Source organism: Setaria italica, chromosome II (assembly GCF_000263155.2).
Source record: "Setaria italica strain Yugu1 chromosome II, Setaria_italica_v2.0, whole genome shotgun sequence".
In the NCBI taxonomy this organism is placed as follows: Eukaryota; Viridiplantae; Streptophyta; class Magnoliopsida; order Poales; family Poaceae; genus Setaria; species Setaria italica.
Genome location: NC_028451.1, coordinates 38,996,151 through 39,020,922, shown reverse-complemented (window position 1 = coordinate 39,020,922; position 24,772 = coordinate 38,996,151). Strand labels below are relative to the sequence as shown.

The 24,772-nt window shown below is 46.5% G+C and overlaps 5 protein-coding genes and 1 pseudogene across 10 annotated transcripts in view; 3 read left to right on the top strand and 3 right to left on the bottom strand.

Moving 5' to 3' along the window:
* Positions 1 to 1,285: 1,285 nt before the first annotated feature.
* Positions 1,286 to 6,273, bottom strand: LOC111256253. Of its 3 annotated transcripts, none has more exons than XR_002676272.1 (3): positions 6,137 to 6,273; positions 3,783 to 3,888; positions 1,286 to 1,920 (listed from the first exon to the last, which is right to left on the bottom strand). XR_002676272.1 is itself a non-coding variant. In XM_022823965.1 (3 exons), exons 1-3 carry the CDS (start codon positions 6,181 to 6,183, stop codon positions 1,917 to 1,919), a joined length of 339 nt encoding a protein of 112 aa, XP_022679700.1. In that variant the 5' UTR covers positions 6,184 to 6,273; the 3' UTR covers positions 1,286 to 1,916. The 3 variants fall into 3 exon arrangements, 1 of the variants encoding a protein (XP_022679700.1); XM_022823965.1 differs by having other exon boundaries at positions 5,955 to 6,273; XR_002676271.1 differs by lacking the exon at positions 1,286 to 1,920 and having other exon boundaries at positions 3,697 to 3,888.
* Positions 6,274 to 8,870: 2,597 nt separating this feature from the next.
* On the bottom strand, positions 8,871 to 9,722 carry LOC101764262 (histone H2B.2). Its single transcript, XM_004957474.4, has one exon. It carries the CDS (start codon positions 9,638 to 9,640, stop codon positions 9,188 to 9,190), a length of 453 nt encoding a protein of 150 aa, XP_004957531.1. The 5' UTR covers positions 9,641 to 9,722; the 3' UTR covers positions 8,871 to 9,187.
* A 1,689-nt stretch (positions 9,723 to 11,411) lies between these two features.
* Positions 11,412 to 14,045, top strand: LOC101781035 (annotated as a pseudogene).
* Positions 14,046 to 14,086: 41 nt separating this feature from the next.
* LOC111256214 lies at positions 14,087 to 17,373 on the bottom strand. 4 transcript variants are annotated; one of them, XM_022823801.1, is made up of 3 exons: positions 16,265 to 17,373; positions 15,669 to 15,734; positions 14,087 to 15,022 (listed from the first exon to the last, which is right to left on the bottom strand). In XM_022823801.1, exons 1-3 carry the CDS (start codon positions 16,656 to 16,658, stop codon positions 14,880 to 14,882), a joined length of 603 nt encoding a protein of 200 aa, XP_022679536.1. In that variant the 5' UTR covers positions 16,659 to 17,373; the 3' UTR covers positions 14,087 to 14,879. The 4 variants fall into 4 exon arrangements, 1 of the variants encoding a protein (XP_022679536.1); XR_002676210.1 differs by lacking the exons at positions 14,087 to 15,022; positions 16,265 to 17,373 and adding an exon at positions 15,047 to 15,433 and having other exon boundaries at positions 15,669 to 16,258; XR_002676211.1 differs by lacking the exons at positions 14,087 to 15,022; positions 16,265 to 17,373 and adding an exon at positions 15,868 to 16,258 and having other exon boundaries at positions 15,047 to 15,734.
* On the top strand, positions 16,831 to 19,331 carry LOC101780628 (enoyl-CoA hydratase 2, peroxisomal-like). The gene is made up of 6 exons (XM_022824336.1): positions 16,831 to 16,930; positions 17,162 to 17,234; positions 17,317 to 17,467; positions 17,814 to 17,884; positions 18,709 to 18,859; positions 19,064 to 19,331. The coding sequence occupies exons 1-6, from the start codon at positions 16,831 to 16,833 to the stop codon at positions 19,169 to 19,171; spliced, it is 654 nt and encodes a 217-aa protein (XP_022680071.1). The 3' UTR covers positions 19,172 to 19,331.
* An 826-nt stretch (positions 19,332 to 20,157) lies between these two features.
* The window catches only part of LOC101763185 (enoyl-CoA hydratase 2, peroxisomal), a 6,497-nt gene continuing 1,882 nt past the window's right edge, over positions 20,158 to 24,772 (top strand). The window contains exons 1-9 of the mRNA XM_004957471.3: positions 20,158 to 20,424; positions 20,538 to 20,560; positions 20,657 to 20,762; positions 21,837 to 21,913; positions 22,039 to 22,111; positions 22,550 to 22,589; positions 23,266 to 23,338; positions 23,428 to 23,578; positions 23,881 to 23,951. Coding sequence (XP_004957528.1) covers positions 20,356 to 20,424; positions 20,538 to 20,560; positions 20,657 to 20,762; positions 21,837 to 21,913; positions 22,039 to 22,111; positions 22,550 to 22,589; positions 23,266 to 23,338; positions 23,428 to 23,578; positions 23,881 to 23,951 — 683 coding nt within the window. The 5' untranslated portion in view covers positions 20,158 to 20,355. The remainder of the gene's footprint in view (positions 20,425 to 20,537; positions 20,561 to 20,656; positions 20,763 to 21,836; positions 21,914 to 22,038; positions 22,112 to 22,549; positions 22,590 to 23,265; positions 23,339 to 23,427; positions 23,579 to 23,880; positions 23,952 to 24,772) is intronic.

Sequence of the window (24,772 nt, the reverse complement as noted above, 5' to 3'; positions counted from 1 at the left end):
TGCGAGCGTGCGGGGGCGCAGGGCTGCCGCGCCACTGCAGACGTCGGGGTTAGGCCGGGTCGTCGCGCCGCCTGCTGACATCGTCGTCGCCGACGCCATCGTCAAGATCCATCGCCGGATGGGTCTTATCGGGGCCTCCTCACCACGCCCATCCACCACGCCCTCCACCGCACCACTCCACTGCCGTAGCCGGTGGGCTGCAGCGCCGTGGGGGCTCCACCCCTCACCGCCGGCCCTCTACTCCACCCTCATCGGGCCTGCTCCCCTCTCCATCCCTCCTCGGCGCCGCCTCTGCTACTACCGTCGAGCGCGAGGACGCAGTTGCAGGGGAGGCTCACGGGGCTGCTGACCCGCCGCGTAGAAGGAGCGGAGGCGCCGCTCCGGCTGCACCCTGCCCCGGTCGATTTCACTCGCGGGCGTGCCTCGCCCCTCCTCTCTGCATCTCTATTTCTCTCCGTCCTTGGTCGACGGGAAGAGATAAGGATATGAGTGGGGGCAAAGCTAGGTGCACCTGAGATTGTACCCGGGATTCCTACTGCTGCTATTTTTTCGTTTTTTCCCGTCAGAGATCGGGTTTGCAGCGCCCTGCCGTTCATCGCCGCTCCGTCGTTAACACTCCCGAAGGACGAGGTTGTCGTTGCACCCTCCAGGATGCAACGGCGATGCTCGTGATCAAACCATCACCGCCGGTGTCGTCGCCTTTTCAGGCGGTGGTGCCACCCATGCTGCTGGTCCTCGTCACGCTGGCTCACAGTTCGAGTCCGCACCTATTGCCGCACGCTCGCGGACACCGCTGTCGATGTTGCTAAAGGAAGATGCACTTGCGCTTTTTAGCTGCACCATCTACCATCGCAGTCGGCTCATCGTCCTGCTGAACCTGTCGGCAAGAAACTGCTGATTTTGTGTATTCTAGCGCCTTCACTGACGCTTCGAACCCGCGCCCTCCTCCACGACTTCGACCATGAACACCTCAACCTCAGCTACTTCGGCACTAAGGGACTACCATCTGCTTGACAAGCCTCTTCGGCTCCCATTCCAGCCACAACATCTGCGACACATCGATGGTTGCGACTGCGGGGGATGTCATCTCTTCGGCTTATTCTCCAGTCTCATCATATGCGCGCTCCCGTTGTGACTACGGGGGATGTTAGAGTATATTAGGCAACTCCGGATATGATTAGTTTAGGATTGATTGTATCCCGGGATAACCTTCCTTATCTCTAGGAGAGGCTACTTGCCCTCCAAGCCATGTACTCCTATATAATCAACGGGCTCAAGCAATACAACCCACGCATTATACACAATCTTGCACTAAGCTCGTAGCCTTGTCCCCTGCGAACCATAGAAACTTCACCAAAGCCACGGACCATTTCTTCACCTATATGAATAATCAGCTAGCAAGACACCATCACTTCAACCACAAAGTCATAAACTAAGCATGTCCAAGCATTGTACCTAAAAACCAAGAAGAAACACCGTGATCCATCCCAAGATGCTTGCTCAATTGGTGAGGAAGTGGCAAAGGGTCAAAGCAACCACCAGAGACAGAGATACATGCTGCATGACTTCACCTACGCATACGCAGACAAGGGCACTGTGCCATGTCCACAGCGGAAAGGAGGCGATTCGAGGTCCCATTGGTGTAGTTCCGCACAAACAGTATTCAGTGAGTTGCTTAGGAGGTCCCAGGAGGAGTTCTAGATTCGCAGGTGATGGCAGGATAACACTGATTTTGCTTGCTCAGAAGAAATGCATCTGAGGAAGTTGAGAGGGTGTTCCTGAGCTCTATGGTGATGCGTTGCCAGCAATGGGTGGCACTGCATCAACAATTCAGTCTGTACTTTCTGAAGATATACATGGTTTTGCACTGTTTGCTTGTAAAATATCCAACATGATGTAAAATAGTTCTGTATAGGTTACCTGAAATGAAAGATTAGCAAAACTTAGCATATCATTATCTCATCTTAATATCTGATTGAAGTGCCATTACCATGAAATATCACTACGCCATGAGCATTGGAAAGAAAAAAAAAATCAGACGTCAGACAACAAAAGTTTACACCCTACAAGATTAGAGGTAGAACTTAAAGGTGTGTTTGTATACCAATAAAGGACCTAACATAAAATCCTTGGTAATCTTTACTATTTATTAATGAATAGATCGTTTCACAAATTAGCCACTCTATATCTTTGAGAACAGAAGAACTTATTTGTCTCTTCTGGATGAATATTTATGAAGAATATAATCAAGATGCTGCCAGAAACAGCCACAACAGATAAATCATAGTACATGATCCCCAGCACAGCAAGAAAGTTCGATTGCCACTAGAGTTTGACTGAATCCATAAAACAGTGGTTTGCAGAAGAAACCTACGACTGAACATAAATTTGGCCACATGCTCATACTTGCATAGCTGCTGGTCCAGCAAGGAAAAAGGTAGGACAACTCTATGGACTGTAGACCACAGAAATATTGAAATATGAACACCAACAAAAGATAAGAAGTAAATAAGAAAGATGTTAACCCACCAGCATCAAATGAGTGTCTTGAAAAGGACATCAGATTAATGTAAGACTCTGAAGCTGTTAGGCAAATGAAAGTAGGCCAAACAAACAGAAAAGTTGTGTTCCTAAATCTGTACATCAATATTTACCCAAAGAAAATAATGAAGAATGTTCTTACATCAGTTGAAGCAGTAGAAATAGCATGGGAAATGAAAAGTGTAAATTTTGGACCTTTTAGCTTGGATATTAATCATTATACCTTTTTTACCAAACCTTAAGAAAAGAACTATTCACGAATTCACTTATCCATATCGTAAATCTCAAATAGTTCTTGATAAAAAAAATTTATTGTCCATCTGCAATATTAGTGCCAATCAAACCAGATACAAGTGTAGAACCAAGCAGCACAAAACTGTGTACAATAATGGAAGGATGAGGCTGACATAAATGATAAATAGACTGGACTGAGGAAAAGATTGATAGAGTGGACCCAAAGTATACCAATAGGCTAAGAAGAAAAATAAGCATCAAACTCAATCATACAGAGCAAGATAGCAACATCTAGGAAGATAAAGTTCATGGCTTTGTCTCTTGCCAACTAGTCAGACTGATGCCTACACCCATTGGACATACCTTATGGCTCTAGTGCTCCCTCGCTATCCTATAAGTACATAAAACTAGCGCATATCATCCTCACAACCCATAAAAAACTGAAGCAACAGCACAGTGGACCAAAAGCTTATCTCGTAGAATTACGACATGATACATCCGAAGAGGCTAGTTCAACTGGCAAAGAGGTGGCAACATATGGCAGCACTTGGGAGGAGGAGGCTGATGACGATCGGTGCAACCAAAGATGGCAAGCTATACTGTGCATCAACCATAGCAAACAAAGGCCACTGTATTGTCTACACAGCTGATGGTAAGCGATTTGAGGTCCCTTTGGTGTATCTTAATACAAACGTTTTTGGGGAGCTCCTGCGGATGTCTGAGGATGAGTTTGGGTTCACAAGTGAAGACAGGATCACAGTGCCTTGTGAGGCAGCAGTGATGGAGTATGTGATGCGCTTGCTTAGGAGAAAGCCCTCAGAAGAGGTGGAGAGTGCGGTACTTAGCTCTGTCGTAAAGCACAACTACATGAGTAGCATGACCATGGTGTCCAAGGGTCTTAGCCAGTCACTATCTATATTTTAGTTGATGAGAAGCGTTGTATGCATGATTTGCACTTTGTTCGGGTACATTTTCATATTATGCAACATGTAGATAACTGTACATACCCCAGTAAAGAAGGATCCCTGTTCACTCCACAATTCCAGATCCCTGTTCTAGCAAATCTTTTGAAGGTTCTGACGAAAAAAGATGCCAATATTTCCCTCTTCTTTTCTGCCAAATTTACAAACATGTTAATGTTATTCTATCGAGAGTAATACGTAAAATAGATGCCATTGATACCCTCAATATATAAGGTAGCTTCCACACTTTACATAGTTAAAATGGGAAATATTGCACCAACTATACTCCAGCAAGTTGTGTGGCAATAAGCAATAACCATAAAGAGCAAATCTGAAAACGAACTGACAAAAGAAGGCATAACCTACAGGATAACTGTTTATCTACAACCGTTCTATTCAAAATGGTTCGCATGAAAATTGAGAATGCATCCTGCATTACATCAGTAAGTAGTAGTAGCTTTCAGCGGACGAGCTCTATCATCCAGGAAGGAACGATGATTATGACAGCGGACACAATTTTCTCACACTTATCGGATAGAGATCAAGAGCTCTCTAATCATATTTGATGGAAAAAAATTACTGGACGGGTCCACCAAGTACTACACTGAACTGACCAGCATGACAATTAGATTAAAAATAAAATAAGAAATGGAATCACAGTCCTCTACTCAAGTAATCATTATTAGCACTTCAGCACTGTACATATATACAACACAAGAGTGCACATACACCATGGACAAACACAATCGATACAAAATGCACCAACTGGAGATACAGTGCCTTCCATTGGGTTGGACTGTATAGAAATAAGTAAGGTCATAAAGAAGATGTACAGAAATAAGGGAGATAATTATTATAAAGATATTTGGCATCAGGTGTGCAGATTAGTGCATGATATATGATGCGGTAGGCGAACATGTATGCCTATAGAACCAATTATAAATTTAGATACAGCAAGATTCATGTGCTCTAAAAGGCTATACTGGCCATTCTTATATGTTGAATCCATAGACAAGGAATTTGCTGAAATCTGTTGACAAGATGGCAGGTGCAGAAAGAAAAGAAGATGGTCACATTACTCACTAACAATAAGCCTATATTCAGAAACTGTTCACATCTAAATTAAAGAACCTAGAATTCTACTACAGCTAATAAACAAGACATGCGACACAAAGTCAAACAACGCAGTTGCCTCAATGCCAAAAGGAAAAAAAGGACAGGAGTAAAAAGCTATTAACTTACTATTACCAACTTAGGCATGCATACCGTGTGCGCCAAACATAAAGAATGCAAGGACAAAAGTCAAGAATGAATCAACATCAACATCAAAGTCTTTCAGTCCCGAGCAGTTTGGGTTAGGCTAGAGTTCCCAACAGGAACCACTTAAAAGTCAAGAATGAATATGGTACAAAGAATCACAGAAGTAAATTAAAAGTTGAATCCAAGTTATAAGGCACCATCCAGTCAATGAAGCATAATGAGTAGTGGAACTGATTTTACAAGATTCTCTCGGTGATCGAACATTAGCATCAAATTTCAATTTTGCATATTTAAAAAATTACAGGATAAAGTTCAGTCCTAACGGAAAATTGCCAAGAAACAGCCAATTTAATTGACATCTTATCAACTCATATTGGTCGCTACACACCTATTCAACTAAGGTCTTCACCATGAGTCACGAGAGCAACACGATTGACTCAAAGAACATATAACAAATATTGGGTCAACAACTTAAACACGCTTCCTCATATGGAGACTTTTGACTTAGCAGATTCCAGGGGAATGGAGTGGTACCAGCAAAGCACCTTATCGGAAGGTCATGCTTGGAATGAAATCGATGACTGATGAAACTATAACCAAGCAGCAGGGAGCTGATAATCATCAGAGGATAAGACTGTGACACAATATTCTGCTGGGATTCAGAAAGAAAAAAAATGACTGGGACAAATCGGCTGGATTGAATTAATGCAGCAGGCAACAAATTCAACCAGTCATGATCGCATCGACCACCGAAGCCTCAAATACTGACCATTGCGGGAATAAAGCGCACGGCCTTGCCACTTTTCTATGGGGACAACACGACACGACTAACAGAAAGGGATTCAAGCAACTTGACTACTTGAGTCGACGAGCAGGAGCTAGCTACCAAACGTGCCTGTAACCATCGAGGGGCAGGAGATCAGGACCGGAGCGCGGGGATGAGAAAATTGAAGGTACCGCGAGGAACAAGACCATCGAGCTTGACCAGGACCGCCGCCGCCGCAACGACCCCCGAGCGCGTCCACGCGAGCCCTTCCGAGCGCTCGGTGTGCAGATGGAATGATGAGGGGACGGGAATAATAGTCACTCGGTTCAGCGGACGAACCGCGAGGAGGTAGTGATGTGTGATGGTTACTGACCGGAGCGGGCGGCCTCCGCAACTCGCGCCGCCGAACTGCCGTTCCATTGCCGAGGGCGTTGCCTTCAAGGTGTTCGTGTTGGTAGTTGCGGCTCGAGCGGCGGCAGCGGGCTAGCCGGCAACGGCAACAGAACTTCCGTGCAGAGTGAGAACTCAACTGAGAAGGAGATGGTGGTCCTCCTGGAAACGGTCAGCGTAGGCTGTCATGGGCTGCTCCCGTACATGTTGGCACGAGCCAGCCCATGAAAAAATTGGAACGACCAGGCGCGCCCACGGCCCACCGGCGTGAAAATTGGTTCTCCATCTTCGATTATTACTGTGAAGCTCTGCAATCTGCACTCTGTACACACCCAACCCAACCAATAATTTTTTAAAAATTTGCTTAAGCATCCGCCAAAGATTTTAACCCATAAGAAAGGCTATATCTCTGTAATTAACATCCTTTTCATCACATACTTATGCTAATATTTGCCCTTCCCTATCCCCCCTCTTTTATGATGCAAGTGCAACCAGGGTCAAGTAACAGAGTTAAGAAAAAATATCGTTAAGCCTGCAGCGTGCTAACCTGTAACGCACCCTTTGGTCATCAGGTTATTTTTTTTGACAAATTACAATAGCTCATGTGCTAAATTATTGCTAGGAGCTGCAGGAAGCTGATGGACTACTGTCCAAAAAAATCGAGCGAAACATTTAAAAGGAAAGAAAATAAAAGCCAAATCTTCTTACTGATTTTGTCAAAAACTCAAAAGTCAACAACAATGGGCTTGCCTGGGTAATCACCTCGAAATATCGACCTGGATGACCTCAGCTCCACATTGATCTTGCCCTGGTGGCCAATATTGTTGTGGATCATGCTCCCAGATTTGGAATTGAGGTCAGACGTTCACACCCAGGGAGATTCAAAATTAATAAACTTAAAATAAACAATATTCTATCTAATACAGCAGATTTATATAGAAATTATAGACAAATCCTTATGGCTTGCATTGCTATTTGCTAGTTGATGACTAACTTACATGGTATCCCTAATGATTTTCAGAATTTTATAAGAGGCATCAACAGTTTCCTATAAGATCACAATTACAGTCGCAAATGGTTTCTACATGATTAACATCATCTTATAACTGTGGAGATAGCATACTGACAGAAAAATTAAACCATGTGCTTTCAGTATTTAGACAAAGCATACCTTAAAGATTTTGAGAACTTCAGCCATTTCATGAAACAACTAGATGACATTTAACAAATCCTATCCAGGGTTGGTATTATGCGTACTATAAGCTTGGCCTTTTCCTCAATAATCTCACTGCTAATGTTCCAAAATCCAGAAGCAGGAAGATCAAAATAACCTACATGACAGGACTGTGCACAGAGAAGATTAGAAGATTTTTAAGCTGCAAGGGCAATATGCACCTTAGAGTTAGTTATTCAAAAGGAACTTATCCTCAAGAGCCAAGAAATTGTTTGATAAATCAAACCTGATGCCAGGGTTTAAATCAATCTGTGCATTATAAGGGCTAAATTATTGAAGTGCAGAAGAATTGCTTCTAGCTAAATTGAAGACATGAACTGTGTACTCAGTTAACGAAACCACGGTGCAGAACGAAATAGAGAGCACTTGTAACTGATCATTTCAATTCATCATCAGGGGCGATTGCATCACTGATCAAGCAAAACAACAATCTTGCCATCTTTGTGCAATTTCGTGTCAAATAAACAGTTGGTTTCAAAAATAAAAGAACAAAGGAGAATGTCTCACAACAAAACATGTTGGGGGTCTTTTTTGGACTTTCATGTGCACTCGTCAGGTCTGCAAAACATTTAGGGGGACAGCCAACAAACAGGTCAATGTAGTTATCAGCAAATTCAGGGTTGCCAGAATTTTAGCTGACAAGCAAATTATCAAGAGTTATAGGAGTAAAAAAACAAGGAACCAAAACTTTTATGTATCAATAGTATTACTCTTAAGACAATGCAATGATTTTGGCCTCTATATGAAATGAATGTCCCACAGATGCCCCAGATCATGAGCACTATTGAACCCTAGATTTCTAGGATCAAATATGTGCCCCGATAGTCATCAGATCCATGTGGAATTTGATATTAAGCAAGAAGAAACACAAAACACATCTCCTGTCTTGATTCCTGAGCCTTGCTCTTGGGCACTCCGACATCACGGCACCTCCCAAGTTCAAGAGCCCATTTCCTTGCCTGCACCCATCTCACCACTTCATCCGATCCCTTCTCCCCTTCACACCAGCCATGAATGTATGTTGTTGTCTGAAATAATCAAAGCCATATAAGCTTTCTGATAAGCATTTTATCTGTCATGTGTATCTCTATGCACAGGAGGAAATTCTTTTTGCAAATTTAACCTTATTAGAATGTGCAATATTTGAAGCTCCACTGCCCATTTTCACAATTTCTGAGCAAATTTCTTTGGAAACACTCACAAATTCACAATATAAACAATGCCCAAATATACTGCTAGCCTTCACAAAGCACTAGAGCAGTATAGCTGCAGCCTGCAAAGATAAGAATTTCTCCTGGCCAGGCAATGCATGGAGGCATTCTAGGATCCAAGAAGAAATACCGTATGCTATGAACCTACAAATGCAAAAGACATGACAATTGACAACCATGCAACAGAAACCATAATTACTCCAGAAATTTCACATTTCACCGCACTACAGAAATCTCACAGTATTCAATTATGCAACTAGCAACCACTCCACTTGTGTCAGAATTGTCATTCAGTTCATCACCACATAAAGTAGCCAAAAAGCACAGCAAAATCAGAGTAACAATACAATTGAACAGAGGAACATATTAATAGAACAGGCACCATTGCCGTTCCAGATCCATTAGGGGGCAGCATATCGAAAGCACTAGCACAATTAACCCAACTACATACTAGCCATCCATTTCCATTTCCATCCAACAGTTCTGATGACAATATAATACTGCTACCAGATAAACTGTGAGCGAGCCAGTACTAGCACCACCACACCCAACCAAACTAGCACCAGCACCACCAAGCACGGCAACCTATCTAAGATGAGGTGAACTTGGTGACAGCCTTGGTGCCCTCGGAGACGGCGTGCTTGGCGAGCTCCCCGGGGAGAACGAGGCGGACGGAGGTCTGGATCTCGCGGGAGGTGATGGTGGGTTTCTTGTTGTAGCGGGCGAGCTTGGCGGCCTCGCCGGCGAGCTTCTCGAAGATGTCGTTGATGAAGGAGTTCATGATGGACATGGCCTTGGAGGAGATGCCGATGTCCGGGTGCACCTGCTTGAGCACCTTGAAGATGTAGATCTTGTAGGTCTCGACGCTCTTCTTGGCCTTCTTCTTGCCCTTCTTGCCCTCGCCGTCCTTGCCGGCGCTGGACTTGCCCGCGGGGAGGCGCTTCTCCGCCTTGGGCTTCTTCCCCGCCGGGGCCTTCTCGGCCGCGGGCTCCTCCTCCGCTGGCTTCTTCGCCGCCGGCTTCTTCTCCGCCTTAGGCGCCATCGATGCTGCGGCTGATTTGGGGGCGCGGCGCGGTGGGGCCTTTTTGGGGAAGGGGATGATGATTCGATTCGCTCGCAGAGGTGTGAGTGAGGGGGGGAGGAGAGGGGTGCGATCGGTTTATATGGGAGGAACAGGCGGGCGTTGATTGGTCTAGGGTAGGAGCCACGGATCGGTGACGCGGACGGGTGTGAGGCGTTGGTGCCGCTGCTAGTGGACGGCTGCGATGGATTTCTACGCGGATCGCTGACGTGGTCACAGTGTGGGCGGGTGGCTTGGCGCGGATTGCTGATGGATCACAAAGAACCTTTTGTTCCAAGTCTGAATCAGAATCAATCTTTGATGAGAGCGGCAAGAGGAAAAGGAAGAGAGGGAAGAGGACTTCGTGCAGGTCCATGCCTCCATTGCGTTTATACGATTTTAGCTGCCATATTCATAGTAGTGGTAGCGTAGTTAGTGCCGTATCTTGCGATCATGTGACATGTGTTACGATCTTTTTACATGCTATGTAATGTGATAAATCTAGACATTTCATCGAGTTGTCATGTGGTGTTCTAAAGCTAGGTGTTGACATTTGGTACAGGCATGCACTACAAAATCTGGGAAATTTTTTCTCAAATGTGCAAAAAAGCGGTGTGTCATTGTATTAAGACAAAATAAATGCACACATCATCGTTTGTGCATGCTAAATAGATATCACAGTGACTAACTTTTTTCCACGAATAGGGGCGCCAATGTTCGTTAGAAAGTTTAGTCATTTAGAACATGATTCAAATTAGAACTTTTTTTACTACCCTGAGCAATCTACTTTGCCTACTTAACTCTATGAACGAAATTTAGTCTCAATTTGCTCTCCTCAAGTTGTTTTGAGGCTTGTTGCCAGTATTTTTGTTGCATACATTCGCAATGAAATCTAGGGATTTTTCCTCAAACGTGTATAAGAGTTGTGCGTTATTGTATTACGAGAGAATAAATAGTACTGACTTACTAGGCCGGCTCCTCATGCAAAACAAATACCATGGTCCGCACAACCGACTCGTAATTTCTCATGATCAAGGGGTTTTATTAGAAAGTTCAGATCTTTTATCAGGACATAATTCAATTTTTTTTAAAAAAAAACTACCTTCGAACAATCCACCTCATTTGCCTTAACCCTTTGAAGAATTTTCTCCCCTCAAAAGCCGTTAAGTTGGTCCAATTTTATCCCTAGCCAGACTTTACCTTTTTTTCATTTCTCTACATACGAGTTGGGTTTTGAGTATAAGTTTTATATGAGTGGTAGAGAATATGATGTCCTTAAAGGATTTTTCATGATTACTTTTTCATGCAATGCCTCTAATCCCGAACATCCACAAAGGGCTCGTCCATAAAACATGAGGAGCTTACTGTTAACTCCAAAGTCCAAACACGAAATTAAAAGGCTAGGTTGAAATTGCAAATTTGAAAAATAACACGAAAAGTGGTTAAAGGAACGCTGATCACCGCGGTCTTCCAACGCGCAGCAGCCTGTTCCAGCCTTCCAGGCCACCTCCATGCCACGCCATGGCTGTCCACCCATCCAAACGAGAAACGACCAAACCCAAACTGCTCGCCCAACGCGGCAACGCCAACCTTGGGCATCCCATGGAACCAGGCCGCCGTGCCTTCCGCACATTCGCCAGCAGCCGGCGCACGGCCGCTTAATCCATCCTCCGCCCCGCTCGCAGCCGGCGTCGATCGGCATTCTGCCCGTCTCCGATCGACCGGCGATCGAGCGGAGGAGCCGTCCGGCGGCATGGCGCGATCCACCGATTGCGGTAGCACCCTGCAGAACGTGGCGCTGGACACGCTGTTCCTCATCATCCTCCAGACCGCCGTCGTCATCGCGCTCGGCAAGTTCATCCACCTCGGCCTCCGCCGCCACAACCTGCCCAGCGCCACCTCCCAGATCCTCGTACGTACGCGCATTCGCTTCTAGAATTGACCAAATAAATGCGAATGAGAATGCTAATAATCCGATCGCGTTCGAGTTTTTGCAGGCGGGGATCATCGTGGGCAGCATGGGCCTGCACGACGTGATCGTGCACGTGGACGTGCAGAACGCGGAGGACACCTACGGCGGCTACGTGTCAAAGGCGCGCATCTTCTACATGTTCTACGTCGGCCTGGAGGCGGACATCGCGGCGCTGTGGAACGACATGCGCCGGGCCACCATCCTCACGTACGCGAGCGTCGCCACCTGCCTCCTCCTGGCCGCCTTCGTCTCCGGCGGCATGTACGGCAGCATGATGCACACCCCGGTGAGGTCGCCGGAGCTGCTGGCCGCGGTGCTCATGCTGTCCATCGCCGACACCGCCTCCGTCGACGTCGCGCGGATGGCCGGCGAGATGGGGCTCACCGCCACGCCCAGCGGCCGGCTCCTCGTCGGCTCGGCGATCGCCACCAACATCATCTGCATCGTCGGCGAGGGGGTCTTCTCGTGCATGAAGCTCGCCTCCGGCCGGACCCCCGGGTACAGCGCCCCGCAGCGGCTGGGGCTGGGCATCCTCACGCTCGTCAAGGTGGGCGTCGCGGTGCTGCTGCTCCGGCCGGCGGTGGCGTTCATCAACCGGCGCAACGCGGGGCGGCACCGCGTCGGGAACTGGGAGCTGGTGCTGCTGCTCGTCGCCGTCTACAACATCGGCAGCTTCCCGCAGCAGGTGGGGTTCGACGGGATGCCGGTGAGCCTTCTGCTGGGGCTGGCGTTCCCGCGGGAAGGGCCCGTGGCGAGGAGCGTCATGGACGCGCTCGCGTACCCGCTGCACGCCCTGGCGCTGCCCTTCTACTTCGGCGCCATGGGGATGCGGCTCAACTTCAGCGCCATGTCGGGCGCCATCCTGGTCCCCGCGGTCCTCCTCACGCTGCTCGGCCTGGTCGGCAAGTGCACCGGCACCGTGGCCGCCGCCAGGTTCCTCAAGATCCCGGCCGCCGACGCCCTTCGCTTCGGCGTAATGCTCAACATCAAAGGCCACGTCAACATGATCAACATGAGCTTCGCCACCTCCGAAGGGGTAATGCATTTCTCATGTTTCGTGCACGTGTAATATTGACGCAGCAACACGAAGACTGAGCAAGATTGCTATGGCCGTGCACGTGTGCAGATCTGGGCGCAGCAGGCGCTGATGGCGATGGTCGTCGGCAGCATGATCAGCACCATCATCGCGGGGCCGGTGTTCGCCGTGGTGTTCCGAAAGGAGAAGGAGGCGTACGACCGCAGCCACCAGACGCTGGAGCACATGGCCGACCCGGACCAGGAGCTGCGCATGCTCGCCTGCGTGCACGGCGCGCGGGGGACGCCGGGCATGCTCACCCTGCTGGAGCTGCTGGCGAGCAAGCCGCGCGCACAGCCCGCCATCCACATCCTCCGCTTCTTCGACGTCGCGCGCAAGGACGCCGGCCCCAGTCGGTACCACAGCCGGTCCCAGGACAGAGAGCACAAGCTCATGGACCGCCGCAGGGACGCCACCACGCAGGTGAACTGGGCCATCGACGTGTTCACCTGCGCCACCGGCCTCGTCATCCGCCAGGGCGACGCCGGCGACCGCGGCAGCCTGGCGAACGCCAAGGCCGTCCGCCGCTGGACGGAGGACGTCCGGCCGGGCCTCTGCTGCTCCCCTACCACAAAGAGCAGCACTACGACGGCACCATGGTCTGCCGGCGCGAGGACCGCCGCGAGCTCAACATCAGGGTGCTCGAGCGCGCGCCGTGCACCACGGCCATCCTCGCCGACCGCCCGTTCCGGAGATGCGGCACCAGCTTCCAGCTGCCGACCAAGATATCCACGAGCACGGAGGCCGCGGGGAACCAGGGCGACGAGAAGGTCACGACCCACGTCGCCGCCGTTTTCCTCGGGGGCCCGGACGACCGCGAGGCCGTGGCCCTCGCCTGCCGCGTCGCCAAGAACGAGTCCGTTCGCCTGGCAGTCGTCCGCTTCGTGCTCTGCGAGAGCACGCACGAGCACGACCGCGTGGCGTCGGCGAGCGCGGACGTCGACGGGGAGGTGTCCGTGGTCGTTCAGGACCCGGATGAGGAGTGCATGTCGGTGTTCCAGCGCGAGTACGTGGCGAAGGAGCGCGCGGCGTACGTGGAGAAAGCGGTGACGGGGCCCATGGACGTGGTGGAGGCGCTGCGCGGGATGGCCGGCGCGTACGCGCTGGTGGTGGCGGGGCGCGGCGGGCGGCAACCGGCGGAGCTGGTGGTGGGGCTGGAAGGGTGGGCGGAGTGCGCGGAAGTGGGCCCGGTCGGGGAGATCCTGGCCTCGGACCAGTCGCTGGAGATGGGCTCCGTGCTTGTCGTGCAGCAGAAGACAGCGCCCCCGTTCCACCACATGGACCTGCCGGCGCCGGCGCCGGCGCCGACGCCGGCGACCTGACACGGCGCGAAATGCAGAACGGGTGTCACAAAGAAAACTCAGAGAAAATTAGCTGTGTATACGTAGATGATTGCTAGAAAACTAGATCAACTTTTTGCATGTAACAAGAACAGTGTAAAATTTAACAAAAAGAAAAAATCGGCCGCTGACTAAAACATACTCTACAGTACTATTCTCTTGCGCGCGCTCGTCTCCTTTCAGGCGATGCCTCCTCCTCCTGTCTGGTCTCCTAGCTCAACCAGCCATCTGACGTCTCGCGCCGCCGGAATTAACAACGGCATTGTTCAGCCGCTCGACCTCCATTGTGCAGGTCACATTCGGGTATGACGCGAGGTTGCCACCGCTCACCATCTACTCGACCGAATGTCCCAGTGCCTGTCCCCTCCTGGCCTGAATTTCTGATGCGTTTATGTGTTCGTTTGGCTGGTGCAGGGATGTAGCCCTGTACTCACTGGCTGTGGGAGCTTGTAGCGCAGATGCAGAGGATGAAAAGGAGCTTCAGCTGGTGTACCAAAGGAATGGCCAATCTTCCATTAAGGTGCTCACAGAGGGTTATTGTGGCGAACTGGTGATATCCTTTTATTCTTTTAATCATATATCATGTATCCTAATCCTAGTGTCAACTAGAGTGCTCAGATCAGTATTTAATGATCGTCATATATAATAATCCACAGTAGTCAGTACCCTTGCAAACTGATCATCTGTTGGATTCTTGGTTGTTTGCTGTTTGTCAAATTGAGCTTATCACGGAACTCTAATGCATGAGCTTGGTCAGGTCAAGTTGTACTACTCCTGGAATTCTGTATGCTAGATCGTGCTCAACTAACCGAACTTGACTATTTCTATTTCAGCTCAAGATTTCTTATTAGAATGGATCCTTAAGTTATAGGATGGTGTCCTTTTCAGCTGGTTTATTTCCTTTGATGCCAACAAGGCAGGAGTTTTCACCATTTCAGTTGCAAGGGTTGCAGAACCGTATGAAACGCCTTGCAGACCTGAAATTGATCACAGAACATAGGTGGAAGGACACCCAAGTCAAAGAATGACCGGTCATTGAATGCATCAATAAGAAAATCCAGACTGATAAGTACAATGCACATCAACACTTCTCAATATACTCTGGTTCCCATAATTAATACTTCCTAACTTGTGTAAATACCAAATAATCTCGCAGCGCATCGTGTGGACTATTCACGGTGAAATTCATGGAGCTTTGGACCGGAAACAGATTATCTTCCTTATTTACACAGGTAATTTGAACAATACAAATTCAGCAACCCAATCTATACCCCATCTTACATTACAGCTCACAGGCATTTGTATTTGTTATGTGCAGAAGGATATGACTAATTTCAGGCTCTGTCACATTGGTTAACTATGCTAGCGATGCCGAGGAGACCTACATGCTGGAAGACAATGAAAAATAGATTAATTTTTTTTTGTTTACTTCTTATCTAGGATGATCGAATATTCCAATCCAATCACGTTCTTTTCATTTCCATAGTTAACAAACAGTGGCACAGTTCTAATTCCTAAATATCAAGGATCATACTTAATTCAGTTTATTATGATCAAATAAATAGTACAAAGCTACCAGCGCACTGTGACAGCTGAACTCTTAACACCTCGCATATGACATACCTGCATTCTGCTCTCGTAGGTGCCTTCTGACATGTACTCGTATACAAGTGCCATGCACTGCCCATCCTTGCCATATACAACAACAACAAACATTAGTATGTCTGCTCATTTTCATTTATCAAGAATAGTTTTGGATATACGTAGCTGCACATTTTATAAGGCTCCTTGAGGAAGAGCTAACACCAGAACAGATGCTTACCAAGCATCACTGGGATTCATGTCTAGATGATGAATCACAGAAAACAAGGGACGACGCTGTTTTATCCGAAGGAGCTGGGGGGCAACCAAGTAGGCAAGCGCTTATAATACTGAGTCTGAAACAGATTATTTGGCACTACTTGGGTTTCAGGATCAAGAGATTGAGAATGTTTGCCTGCTATACACCAGAAATATTTTTGCGCTTATCAATGATGATTGATTGGTTCTATCAAAAATGCTGAACGCGAATTGGGAACTATATAAAGCAGAAATTTAGTGCGGCCATTGCTAACAGTGAGTATAATAAGATCAAACAAAAGCAAAAAATTCATAGTATAATAAGTTCAAATAGAAGTACAAATTAGACAGCCAATTTTACCAAGAAAACAAGAACGAACCTAATTCGAAACCGGGCTGCCACCGCCACCGCCTGTTGCGCGCAGACCCACCCTGCCGGCCGGTGGCTATTCCTCGCGCGGAGGCCGTGCCGATGCAGGAGGGAGACATGGCGGGGAATCGAGGGCGGCGCCGATGCGGTAGGGAATCGAGGGCGGCGCCGGTGCGGTAGAGAGATAGGGCGGGGCCGCCTCCGGTGCCGATGCGAGATGAAGACGGGGCGGGGAGTCCTGGCCGCCGCCGGCGCCGATGCGGGATGAAGACGGCGTGGGGAGTCGTGGCCGTCGCCGGCGCCGATGCGGGGAGTCGTGGCCGCCGCCAGCGCCAATGCGGGATGAAGATGGGGCGCGGAGTCTTCGGTGGCTCGGATGGATCTTGCGTGGACGACGACGCCATCGCCCCCCGCCGCGCAGTCGCAGCCGCCGCCCCAGTGCGCGTGCGAGAGATGTGGAAATGAAGAGATGAGGAGGAAAAGGAAACAAGATAGGTAATTAAGACAGATTTAATATATTTCAACAATACTATTTTACATATTTCCAATTATATCTCTATACTACCCATACTACTCATGCATACTACCTATACTATACTACCTATACTACAGCTTAAAGTTTTAGCGTCGGATCCTTACATACAAGTGCTTTCTGATAACACTGCTCCTTCGGCCGGTACTAGCTTGCCAGTTTCAAATTTTCTGTTGTTTGAGTGTTATTAAAAATACCTTCCACAAATGCAATATGAGGTTTATCATACTTTTTAGCATCAACCATAATTCCATGCATATGCCCCTTGACTAAGATACTTTTCCTTTCATTATTGTATTCACAATTCTGCCTGTACTTATACGCACAGATACCATTTTTCCAGCACCGAAGAACAAAAGTACATTTGATATGCAGGGAAGACAGCTGTTCTTGAACTTGAAACACTAACCTGCCTTGAAGGTTCTGATGGCGTCTTGTGTATGAATAGGTTAGCATGGCTTGTTGAACGTTTGAGCTGTATAGCATGATTGCAATAGGCGAACAAGGCATCGATGCCATACGTGGTGCAGGAGTACCATCTACTTACGTGGTGCTGGAGGCTTCTCCGACTCTTCCCAGCCGTTCTCATATGCAACTTACGCTGCCAATGAGGTTTCCAATGTTACATTTCCAGATTCCACGCCTTCTGCAGCATATGAAGACCGCACGCAGAGTTCCCAGGCATGACACTTCATTCTATGCGTAAATTCTTTTTGCAGTTTTTTAAGTTGCCCTTTTTAGTTAACATTCAGGAGCGCTTAATATCTTTATATTTCCATTGCTTGTGTGCACTTGTTTGCACACGGCCCTGCTTCTTTGTAGTTGATTTTTTTTTTTTTGTCATGGTTGTTTCGTTTGTCCTACATAGAAGACATCTCAAGTACTAATAACTTACTGTATTAGGCATTTAGCAGTACCATTTCTTTCTGGACACAATTAACAAGGTTAGTCCAATTAGGAAATCTTGAAAGAGGTATTATCAACCTGTTCTACTTTAAGTCTCCATTGTTTCGCTCTTTTGGTTCAGACACTACTGTGTGGCTTATCAGGCTATTTTGATCCCTTGCATTCAGATCCTACTTTTGCAGAAGCTGCAGGGTATGCTTCTAGTCACAACTTACAATTACAGCTCATTTTAGGTGTTTGTTTATTTAGATAAACTGACTTCCCAGCTCACTTTAAGCTGAGGATATTATTACAGTTTTGATGTTATTTGAAATGCTTAAGACAAACTTTCTTTTCATAATCTTTCTCTTACTTACCCAAATACCAAATCTATTGAAATGAAACTAAACTCTAACCTTTCATAACTTTAATTCCTTATCTAATCTTATTCAACTTAATCACTGGTGAAGTGGTGGTGAAGCTGTTGGCTGTTGATAACCACTAACCACTAACCACTGGTGCTGTTCACGTGCTCAGCACGCGTGAACAGTCAGTACAGCATATCCTCCTGCGACCTAAGCCCATGGCAAAAGTACAACATTTTTCTTGTGATGAAGCAATGTCAATTTCATGTTGTTTGGTTGGTAGCAGGTACTACTGTGCCAATTATGCTACCGCGTGCAATTTCTTTGTTTCTTAGGGGCCTTTGTGCTAATAGGTCGGAACGGCTGTCCTCTGCATCCTACTTTAACGTATCTGTATTTGTACGGGTCTTTGTACGGTATCCTTAACTATCAATACAGGTATGCTTGATAAAAAAAATTATGCTACCGCCTACCAGTTTCAGTTTCATGCTCTTTTTTCCAATGATCTGTTATACGTACAATTTTTCACTGCTGTCTATATGCTCTTACCATCATCTGACGCCTTGGGCTCAAGTCCAATCCAACGTACTCTGCATCAACTACTCCACCTTCCGTGCACGACAATTGTGTCCTTTAGGCAGATTAACCTGAATCCAATCAAAATTTCCTTAGGTTTTCGCACCCAATGCCCGGCCTGTCCACGCTCGGGTTTGCCGTTCGAGCTGTCATGAGGTCGTTCTGCAGCATGGAGCCAGCAGCCGTGAGACGCATCTCCTGCCGGTCCCTTCACCAGATTTACCCGGGAGAGACTCTGGTCACCGAGATTCGGCATGTTCGCTTCAGCTTATTCAGTTGGCTTATCGGTCATTAAATAGTATTTTCCTCTCACAACAAATCAGCCATTTCAGCTTTTCAGCCGGCTTATAAGCTGAAGCGAACAGACCAACTTCACGAACAGAGGTGCTACAGCTTTTTTTTTCCTGAGCATGTTTCGATTTGAACCTCTTGCTCGGTGATTTCATTCCACGTTTTCTTTTTCAGTCGGAGTGTGTACTACAGAACTAGGGTGAAGGAGCGCGGTCGCGCGGTGCTCTCTGAATACGTGCTGCTCGAGCACATCACTTCGCCACTGTAAAGGTGGATATAAACTGTATCGTGTGTGCTCTCAAGTCTCAAGTCACACGGCAGCGTCATCTCAAGAAAGGAAAACTGCATCAACGTCGTCTCACAGGAGTGAAGAGAAAAATGGGCACATCAACTCCTTTCAGTTGTTCGCTCTCGAAAACTTCTTTTCAGCTGACTTATGGATCGTGAATTTTGTAACAAAATTCCTGCGTAGGCATGCACGCATTCCTCGTGCAGCACGCTATTAACATCAGTGTGTGCTGCCGTTTATGTGCGTCCCCAGACATTGGCAGTGTCCTTGTCTCGTGCCATGAAATCGTTTGGTTGCTGTTAGGGCACCAGTGTGTGCTTTTTTTTTAGCGAGACCCTATTTACCATGATAAGGGTAACAATAAAAAGAATGCTGAAGAGAAGACATTAATCCACCCATTTCAAAATTTAGATCATTTTAAATTTTCTAAATTAATTTTGTTACGCATCTGGATATAACAAAAATTATATAAGTTAAAATAACCTACATTTTGAAACGAAGGGATATAAGCTAAAATAATCTACATTTTAAAACGAAGGGAGGGAGTAAGATCGAGCATGATCCAACCAGTGAAAAATCAGGTGCTAGCCGCCGCCATCTTTTTTTTTTGTTTTTGTTGCAGTACGACCGAGCCAAGTCAAGGAAAATCAGCGGTGCCGCGACTATTTAATTGACGTACAATTTTGAAAAGAGTGATAATTGAACTACGAAATTCTCTTCTCAAAGTCGGTTCCGTTGACTCGAACAGGCAACCGGAAGATCTAAAAAAAAAGAAGGCAGCCGGACGTGGCGTGAAGCAACGAAACAGTAAACATGCCAACGTAGAGTAGGGTACGTGTGGTACTCTCCTGTCATTCGGATCGGGATCACTGATAGCTCGGCGTGCCCCACCTGTCAGTTACACGGAAAGCGACACGTATGACGTATCTACTCGGCGGCTGCTCCCATCCCATCCCTCCCCTGATCCCCTCCCCGTCGCCGTGACGCCGTCGACGTCGACGACTTGGTCTCTCCCTTTCGGTTCCCCTCCCACGTCACCTCACGGCCGCCACTCCTCTCTGCTTCTCCTCTCCGTCTCCTACAAGTAGCCTAGCTGCGGGGCTCCCGGATCGCCGGCGACCGTTGAGAGTGACGGGGCGCAGCGGACGACGAGCGCAGCGGCCATGGCGACGAGTTCCAAACCCGCCGCGGCTGTGGACCCCGAGGTCGCGCTCGCCCACAAGTTCCCCGAGGTAGCACAGCAGCCCCGCCCCCGCCTCCGCCCCTCTTCCTCGCACGCCTTCCCCGTCCGCCTCCGCGTTCTCACGCCCCCCCTCTCCTATCCTCTCCTGTGCTTGCGCTGCAGGTCTCCTTCGACTACGACGAGAGGTTCGGGCCCGTTGCGTCCACGACCTGCTCGACGGAGCGCCTCATCACCCGCGCAGCCGCGCCTCCCGATTGATGCGTGTTTGCTTGATGATGCAGGGATGTTGCGCTGTACGCGCTCGGGGTCGGGGCCTGCGGCGATGACGCCGTCGACGACAAGGAGCTCCACTTCGTGTACCACAGGGACGGGCAGCCACACATTAAGGTCCAATTCCCCTTCGGTGAATCCCCTCCCGTCTCGGTGGCGATTGGTTGTTGCTGTCGTGCTCCAGACTCCAGTTTTGGCCCTTCTGTTGTTGAATTTGCATTGCAGTTATATGGTTTTGGTGTCTTATGCATACTCTATGCAGCATTATAGCCTCTTGGAGTTTCTGTTGTCCATATTCAGATTATACTGTGCCATGACGTTGAGTTTAGATTCTAAAGTCATATTAAACTGGATCCTGCAAACATATAGAGGTATTCTACAATTTCTAGATAGATTCCTTGTTGCCAATGAGCAACCTTGTCTTACTAGCTGCTTTAGGTTGGAGTTTAGTCCTTGACTGACGTATCCATCTTATGTTAACTTCTGCAAGTTAGGTGGCTTAAGGTACCCCCTAGTAAACTAGATGAACAAGGAGACAACAGACAAGGAATTGTGTGCTCATTTTTTATGATCCGTGAGAATTACTAGATAAATCTGTTGTCTTATTTCTGCATGAGAACCAACAATCTGTTGTTTATGATTAATACATCAGCAAATGTTTACAAGGAACCTTTAGAGCTTCCGGTGATGAGAAAATGTTGAATTCATGTAAGGTGTGGTTGAAATCAATGAGGTCCGATCGTGTATGGATGAGAACAATAAGATGATTTTTAGCTTGTACAACACGCCTTTATTCTGGTTCTAGGACATTGTAATCCATAGAAAACAAAATTGTTTTGGTAACTTTCCGTGAATGTAAATGACCTGGGAATGATTTAAGCAGCTATACACAAGAACTATGTTGAGCCATGCATGGAGTTTGTGTGACTCTCATCTGGAGAATATGTATCCTCAAAGAAGCAAAAGACGAATTTTTGTGTCCTTTATCTCTTTCATTCATATGTTCTCAGTCATCCATAAATTGTGGAGACATTTGAAAGGTTAAGTCCTAAGCCCTGTTTGGATCCACAAAGATTGTAGAATCCAGCTTTTAACAATCTACAAGCTCTGGGGTGTATCCAAATAGGTCCTTAATCACTACACTGGATAACGGTACAAGACTAATACATTTGTTTTTTAATTGAAATGCAGGTTCTTCCTACTTTTGTTTCTTTATTTCCCAACAAGAACAGCAATGGGCTTGGATTTTTTGATGTGCCTGGCCTTAAGTAAGAGTTACATAAAGCAATAGCTGTTGAGTCACTTTTTATTCTGTGTTCTCTTGCAATTCTTTCGGCTCTTGTTTTTATACATTTAATATTATGAGTAATTTCCCTTATTTTCTGTTCTCCAGCATCGATGCAAGGCTTCTATTGCACGGTCAACAATACATAGAGATCTACAGGCCAATTCCTTCTCATGCCAGTGTAAGTAGCTTCTCAGTTTTTCTCCAAAGTTTGTGTTAATGCCTTTGTGCTGGGAGATTATACATGACATAGGTATTTGGTGATTAAAAACATTATTTATGAGAGTTCAAGGCTTCTTGTCCAGAAAAGGCTAGATCAATTCCCTTGTATGTGTATTGACCAAGTGGAGTTTCAATATTTCATCTCATCTAAACTGGAGCTCTCGTGTTCAATTATTTGCGCATGCTCATCTGTTACGACTATGGATAGGTCAATAGGATAGCTTAATTTTGACGTCATCCTCAAAATAGGATGATTAACGTTATGTTCAATTTCCTTGATTTATCCAGCTTTTCCGGGTCATGTGTAAATTATTGCTGTTAGGATGAAACATTCTTGAGAGCCTCCATCTTTGGTATCAGCTTAGAGAAACAATTGACTCCTGTCTTTATTGTTTAGGTTGTAAACAAGGTTAAAGTAGCTGGTTTGCACGATAAAGGTACTTACTCCCCACCCAACCGAATTAATATGTGATTACTTTTATTATTCATGCTCCTCGCTTTTTTTCATCCTTAAATAATGTGCATGTTTGCCCTATTTCAACTCTGTATCTAGATATGAAATATTTGACATATGGTTGAACTAGAGGGGCAACAAGGATGTTCCACCATTTTGTTATAGACCAACAACTGCCCAGCTTGAGATAAAAAGAACCGCATTTATTTTTTACTCCAATGGATGGCGGCACATATCATAAAGCTACAAACCATTTCCATAAAGTAATAATGAAGAACAATATAGCATAATCCTGCCTGTGAAGCTCCTCAAATAACACCTAGTAATCATCATCTGATAATTTGTGCCTCTTGCAGTTGAAAATTTCTTTCTAAGTGGAATGAAGGGTGCATTCTTTGCCCACTACATCATGTGTAACTATTTAATTGACCCTTCCATTTTATCCCTGGGCTTCCACCCATTCCTGCAGGAGTATTTGCTCAAACCACCAAAGTACTACTAAATACTGGAGTTTTAATAATCATAAATGGCATCCTTTGAACCATGTCACCACAGATATGACATCCTTTGTACTATTTTATCATAACTGCCAAAGTCCTCAGAGGGATTATATCGAATTTCATGAATTGGTTTCACAGTGCCACTGTTTTAATGTGCAGGGAAAGCAACTATTCTTGAGATCGAAACCACCACAAGTCTCAGAGAGTCTGGGGAAATTTTATGCATGAACAGGTCAGTAAGATGCCCATATTATTTCAGACTCCCAACTGATCACCATAACCTACAAAAGAGCAGTTCAGTTGTTTTACTATGTAATGCAGGAGTACTATCTACTTGCGTGGTGCTGGAGGGTTTTCAGACTCTTCACGACCATATACTTATGCTACTTATCCTGCTAATCAAGTTCATCGCATATCTATTCCAAATTCGGCACCTTCTGCTGTATATGACGATCAAACAAAGCAATCCCAGGCACGTTACTTTATTTGCTTTTGCAATACTGCAATAGCCGGTCTTTGTTGCTAATAAGGCACATTTCGTGTCTCACACTGTGATAACAATTTCTGTATGGTCTGTTATGATGAATTAATGTGTTCATCCTACTGGTTTCATGCATAGTACAATTCAGTGTCTCCATGCTTTCGAGTGTTCTGAGTTAACTCTTTGGTCAAGAATAGAAGCTACATTTTTGCTGATGGAATCAGTTTCTCAGTTTGTTAAGATGAATATTGTTCTATGAAGGCTGATTTTTTTTCTTTGATGATTTGATCCAGGCATTATTATACAGGTTATCTGGGGATTACAATCCTTTGCATTCTGATCCTGATATTGCACAGGTTGCAGGGTATGCCCCTTAAATATGCAATTTCTTTTTGTATTTATAGTTCTGTTTGACATTGAAGAAATATTTGTGTTAGGGTTAGATGTTGGACTGAGATCTAAGAAGCTTTCAGTTTCAGCCTATTCTTTCTTAGTACTTGACCGAATTAAAATTTTACAACATATAGATGACTTAAAGAACCAGGCAACTTACTTTAAGAAATGCTATTAACAGTAGGTCTCTTGCTGTATTACTTTACCTCTGGAAAGAAGTGGCAACCCGTTTTCTAATACTCGTCCATGGTTACTTGGTTAGGACTTGCAAACGAAAACCAAGGAATCCTTGATGCCAGAATGCTAGCTTGGGCTTTTTAGGTCCCGAGTCAGGGCCTGTTTGGGAAGGGGGTGTTAAAGTTTAACACCCCTTTTTAACAGATTTTAACACTTTTGGTTGCCAAACACAAGTGTTAAAGATGAAGTGTTAAAATTTAACACCCCTCTTTTCATAAACACATGGAGGGGGTGTTAAAATGTGCTAAAAGTGTTAAAAGTGGTCCCCCTCCCCACTTATTCCCTGGTTGCCCCCCTCTCTCTCCGCTAGGAACCCATGCCGCCCTACGACAGGGCGATGGGCGTGGCGTGAACCATGAACGTGCTGGGGCTTGGTCTCGCCCTATTGGACGTTTCGTGTCCAGCGTCACCGGCTCACCGCATACATTTACGTCCGACTACGTGGTAGCTCTCGTGTGGCTACATACGTACCAGTACTAGTACTAGTGGACGCGCTGGTACTGTACGTACTGTATCTATGCTCCATTTTGACAACATCTCTGCTGATCATTGTTG

Coding starts and splice junctions, on each gene's coding strand:
- LOC111256253 (XM_022823965.1), bottom strand. CDS start 6,183: ATGGAACGGCAGTTCGGCGGCGCGAGTTGCGGAGGCCGCCCGCTCCGG. Junction 3,889..5,954: donor CGATGGTCTTGTTCCTCGCG/GTACCTTCAATT, acceptor TAAATTTGGCAG/AAAAGAAGAGGGAAATATTG.
- LOC101764262 (XM_004957474.4), bottom strand. CDS start 9,640: ATGGCGCCTAAGGCGGAGAAGAAGCCGGCGGCGAAGAAGCCAGCGGAG.
- LOC111256214 (XM_022823801.1), bottom strand. CDS start 16,658: ATGGCGTCGTCGTCCACGCAAGATCCATCCGAGCCACCGAAGACTCCG. Junction 15,735..16,264: donor GCAGCCCGGTTTCGAATTAG/GTTCGTTCTTGT, acceptor GTATATGGCAAG/GATGGGCAGTGCATGGCACT. Junction 15,023..15,668: donor CCTACGAGAGCAGAATGCAG/GTATGTCATATG, acceptor GATCAATTTCAG/GTCTGCAAGGCGTTTCATAC.
- LOC101780628 (XM_022824336.1), top strand. CDS start 16,831: ATGCATACTACCTATACTATACTACCTATACTACAGCTTAAAGTTTTA. Junction 16,931..17,161: donor TAACACTGCTCCTTCGGCCG/GTACTAGCTTGC, acceptor TTTGATATGCAG/GGAAGACAGCTGTTCTTGAA. Junction 17,885..18,708: donor ACTTTTGCAGAAGCTGCAGG/GTATGCTTCTAG, acceptor AAATTTCCTTAG/GTTTTCGCACCCAATGCCCG.